This window comes from Oncorhynchus masou, chromosome 18 (assembly GCF_036934945.1).
Source record: "Oncorhynchus masou masou isolate Uvic2021 chromosome 18, UVic_Omas_1.1, whole genome shotgun sequence".
NCBI lineage: Eukaryota > Metazoa > Chordata > Actinopteri > Salmoniformes > Salmonidae > Oncorhynchus > Oncorhynchus masou.
Genome location: NC_088229.1, coordinates 1,560,449 through 1,565,408, shown reverse-complemented (window position 1 = coordinate 1,565,408; position 4,960 = coordinate 1,560,449). Strand labels below are relative to the sequence as shown.

At 45.9% G+C, this 4,960-nt stretch overlaps 1 protein-coding gene across 1 annotated transcript; it reads left to right on the top strand.

Annotated features, from left to right (window-relative positions):
• Positions 1 to 1,471: 1,471 nt before the first annotated feature.
• On the top strand, positions 1,472 to 4,404 carry kcna2b (potassium voltage-gated channel, shaker-related subfamily, member 2b). The gene is made up of 3 exons (XM_064993593.1): positions 1,472 to 1,662; positions 2,125 to 2,368; positions 2,926 to 4,404. The coding sequence occupies exons 1-3, from the start codon at positions 1,472 to 1,474 to the stop codon at positions 4,021 to 4,023; spliced, it is 1,533 nt and encodes a 510-aa protein (XP_064849665.1). The 3' UTR covers positions 4,024 to 4,404.
• Positions 4,405 to 4,960: the final 556 nt, after the last annotated feature.

Genomic DNA, 4,960 nt, shown 5'->3' with positions numbered 1-4,960 from the left:
CATCCTATCCTATCATCATATCCTATAATCCTATTTTATCATCCTATCATCATATCATCCAATCCCATCATCCTATCTTATCATCCTATCATCAAATCCTATCATCAAATCCTATCATACTATCATCATATCCTATCATCCTATCCTATCATCATATCTTATCATCCTATCCTATCATCCTATCATCATATCATATCATCATACCTTATCATCCTATCCTATCATCCTATCATCATATCCTATAATCCTATTGTATCATCCTATCATCATATCATCAAATCCTTATCATCCTATTTTATCATCCAATCCCATCATCCTATCTTATCATCCGATCATCATATCCTATCATTGTATCATTATATCATATCATCCAATCCCATCATCCTATCTTATCATCCTATCATCAAATCCTATCATCCTATCATCAAATCCTATCATCCTATCCTATCATCATATCATATCATCATATCTTATCATCCTATCCTATCATCCTATCATCCTATCATCATATCAACCTATCCTATCATCCTATCATCATATCCTATCATCATATCAACCTATCCTAACATCCTATCATCATATCCTATCATCCTATCCTATCATTATATCATATCATCATATAACCCTATCATCCTATCCTATCATCATATAATATCATCATATCTTATCATCCTATCCTATCATCCTATCCTATCATCCTATCAACATATCCTATCATCCTATCAACATATCATCCTATCATATAATCATATTGTATCATCCTATCCTACCATCATATCCTATCATCCTATCATCCTATCCTATCATCATATCACATCATCCTATCATCCTATCTTATCATCATATCATCATATCCTATCATCATATCCTATCATCATATCCTATCATCATATAATCCTATCCTATCATCCTATCCTATCATCATATCATCCTATCCTATCATCCTATCCTATCATCCTATCTTATCATCATATCATCATATCATCATATCATCCTATCCTATCATCATATCCTATCGTCCTATCTTATCATCCTATCCTATCATCATATCCTATCATCCTATCTTATCATCATATCATCATATCCTATCATCCTATCCTATCATCCTATCCTATCATCCTATCTTATCATCATATCATCCTATCCTATCATCCTATCCTATCATCCTATCTTATCATCATATCATCCTATCCTATCATCCTATCTTATCATCATATCATCCTATCCTATCATCCTATCTTATCATCATATCATCCTATCCTATCATCCTATCCTATCATCATATCCTATCATCCTATCATATCATCCTATCCTATCATCCTATCATCCTATCCTATCATCATATAACCCTATCATCCTATCCTATAAACCTGTAATTTTATCCTATCACCATATCATCCCAACCTATCATCCCTTCTGTCCCCTCCCTCTCCCTGTCTTAACGCTGCAGGCTCCGCCCTCTTCCTCCACCATGACGGTTGCTACGGGTGACCTGGGGGACGAGGCGGCGGCCCATCCCGGTGACCCGTACGAACCAGAACCGGACTACGAGTGCTGTGAGCGCGTGGTCGTCAACATCTCTGGGCTGCGCTTCGAGACTCAACTGAAGACCCTCTCCCAGTTCCCTGAGACCCTGCTGGGGGACCCCAAGAAGAGAATGCGGTGACTATAGTACTTTAGTAATATTGGTTATACTGTATGTTAACTCCTAGAAGAGAATGAGGTTAGATAGTACTCTTATACTGATAACTCTTTAAGGTTGAATGTTTTCTATCTATTGTAATTTCTTTCTGTTTGTATCTACTACTGACATCGAGGGCTCTTTTCAATCCGTTTAGCAGAAATTCAGCGTTACAGCGTGATTGAAATTTAAAAGCAATGTTCCTGTTGTTAGTGCAGACTGCGGTCACAGTAAACACTGAAAATGTTCAATCCGAAATTACCTTTCCGTTTCTATGTCGTAATCTGTAATACTTCAGGAATAAAATCTATGAAGTATTAGAACATCATTCAACACCCCCCCCTCTCTTTCTGTCTGTCTCTGTGTTTGTCTCTGTCTGTCTGTAAATTAAGTATTACTGCATATGTATCGGCCTCTCTCTATCTCCCCCTCTCTTTCTCCAGGTACTTTGACCCTCTGAGGAACGAGTATTTCTTCGACAGGAACCGGCCCAGCTTCGACGCCATCCTCTACTACTACCAGTCAGGAGGGAGACTGCGTCGGCCAGTGAACGTCACTCTAGACATCTTCTCTGAGGAGATCCGCTTCTACGAGCTGGGAGAGGAGGCCATCGAGATCTTCAGGGAGGATGAGGGCTTCATCAAGGAGGAAGAGCGACCTCTTCCAGAGAACGAGTTCCAGAGACAGGTACATTCTAATGATGTATGTTTTTTGTTTGTGTTTTTATCTGAGGCTGCAGTTACAATTAGAAAAGGCATTTTAGCTGCTTGCAAATGAGTTGCTTCTTGATTGCTCCTCCCACCCCTGAACCTCCCTCCCCAACTCATCTGAAACTGAGTTGCTCCTCCCACCCCTGAACCTCCCTCCCCAACTCATCTGAAACTGAGTTGCTCCTCCCACCCCTGAACCTCCCTCCCTAACTCATCTGTGTGCCCTGGTTCATGTCCACCAGGACTAGTTAAGGTTCATGTCCATCAGGACTAGTTAAGGTTCATGTCCATCAGGACAAGTTAAGGTTCATGTCCATTAGGACTAGTTAAGGTTCATGTCCATCAGGACTAGTTAAGGTTCATGTCCATTAGGACTAGTTAAGGTTCATGTACATTATGACTAGTTAAGGTTTATGTCACACATTGTAGTGGCACATTGTCTAGTTAACCTAAACTGTTAACATCAAGTACATCTCAGAGACTATCTGCTGTAACATTTTATGAATAAAAACATTGACCTTTGACCTTTAACAGGTGTGGCTGCTGTTTGAGTATCCTGAGAGTTCCGGCGCGGCCCGTATCATCGCCATCATCAGCGTCATGGTGATCCTCATCTCTATCGTGTCCTTCTGCCTGGAGACACTCCCAGTGTTCCGGAACGACGAAGAGGACGATGGCAACAAGGTGTTCCAGCCCTTCAACAACTCCACCTCTTCCTACACGTCTTCCTACTTCACTGATCCCTTCTTCATCCTGGAGACGCTCTGCATCATCTGGTTCTCCTTTGAGTTCCTCGTCCGCTTCTTCGCGTGTCCTAGTAAAGCCGGGTTCTTCGGTAACATTATGAATATCATTGATATTGTGGCGATTATTCCATATTTCATCACGTTGGGCACAGAGCTGGCAGAGAAACCGGAAGACGGGCAGGCTGGGCAGCAGGCCATGTCCCTCGCCATCCTCAGGGTCATCCGGCTGGTCAGAGTGTTCAGGATCTTCAAACTGTCCAGACACTCCAAGGGGCTCCAGATCCTGGGCCAGACACTGAAGGCCAGCATGCGGGAGCTGGGTCTGCTCATCTTCTTCCTCTTCATTGGAGTCATCCTCTTCTCCAGCGCTGTCTACTTCGCCGAGGCCGACGAGGCGGACTCACAGTTCAGCAGCATCCCAGAAGCCTTCTGGTGGGCCGTGGTTTCCATGACCACCGTGGGCTACGGCGACATGGTGCCCACCACCATTGGCGGTAAGATCGTGGGCTCCCTCTGTGCCATCGCCGGCGTGCTGACCATCGCCCTGCCCGTCCCCGTCATCGTGTCCAACTTCAACTACTTCTACCACCGGGAGACGGAGGGCGAGGAGCAAGCGCAGTACCTGAACACTCCCGTTGCCACCAAAGCCGACTCAGCCGAGGACCTGAAGAAGAGCAGTCGCAGCGCGAGTGGATCCACCCTCAGTAAGTCAGACTACATGGAGATACAGGAGGCTGCACTGAACCACAGCACTGAGGACTTCAGAGCAGAGAGCCTCAAGACAGGAAACTGCACCCTGTTGGCTAATGCAAATCAGCAAGCTAATTCTAACACATTGGCTAACACCAACTACGTCAACGTCACCAAGATGAGAACGGATGTATAGCCTCCTTCAGGCGTTACCACAGTGACTTCCTTGGCTGTAGAGGTGCAGGGGGACTGGAAGGAAAGAGTAGAGTGGGGAGAAGACTGAGGAAAAACCCCTCCTCTCTGATGTTGAAAAGGCTCGGAGTCCCTACTGTGGGAGAACAGAATGGATCACATAAACTCTGGTAAGAGCAGAGATCCGGCATCTCATCCACCCCAAAACAGATCTGTTCCTAACTCAACCCCTTGCCCTTCCTTCTCCTGTTGGGAGTTGAAGCGTCCGTTCGGTGACTGCATGGCGTTAGTCTGGGCTTTGTCACTGTTCAGCTGTCCAGTAGTCGTCTATAGGCTCAGCTCTGCTCGCTGCAGTAGTCCAATAGTAGCCAAACTGCCCACTGGTACTAGACTATATAAACACACTGACAGGAAAACAAGACAACACCCTTATCTTGTTCCACACTCTGCTCAATCTGCCCACTGGTACCGTCAGCACAGATCTAGCATCAGCCTGCCCTGAACAAATCCTAGCCGTAACCAGTAAGGAGATATACTGCAAAACTGACCTCAGATCAGCGTCTCATCTTATAACTACTTAGCTCTAACTGCCAGCCTATAGGAGCTTCTTAACTTCCTCTCTCCCACCCCGTACCCCCTGAACCTCTCTCCCACCCCATACCCCCTGAACCTCTCTCCCACCCCGTACCCCCTGAACCTCTCTCCCACCCCGTACCCCCTGAACCTCTCTCCCACCCCATACCCCCTGAACCTCTCTCCCACCCCATACCCCCTGAACCTCTCTCCTACCCCGTACCCCTGAACCTCTCTCCCACCCCGTACCCCTGAACCTCTCTCCCACCCCGTACCCCCTGAACCTCTCTCCCACCCCATACCCCCTGAACCTCTCTCCCACCCCATACCCCCTGAACCTCTCTCCCACCCCGTACCCCCTGAACCTC

Excerpts from the sequence above, each read along its gene's own strand:
- kcna2b (XM_064993593.1), top strand. The coding sequence starts at position 1,472 with ATGACGGTTGCTACGGGTGACCTGGGGGACGAGGCGGCGGCCCATCCC. Across the intron at positions 1,663-2,124 it reads GACCCCAAGAAGAGAATGCG|GTACTTTGACCCTCTGAGGA; the intron begins GTGACTATAGTA and ends CTCTTTCTCCAG. Across the intron at positions 2,369-2,925 it reads AGAACGAGTTCCAGAGACAG|GTGTGGCTGCTGTTTGAGTA; the intron begins GTACATTCTAAT and ends GACCTTTAACAG.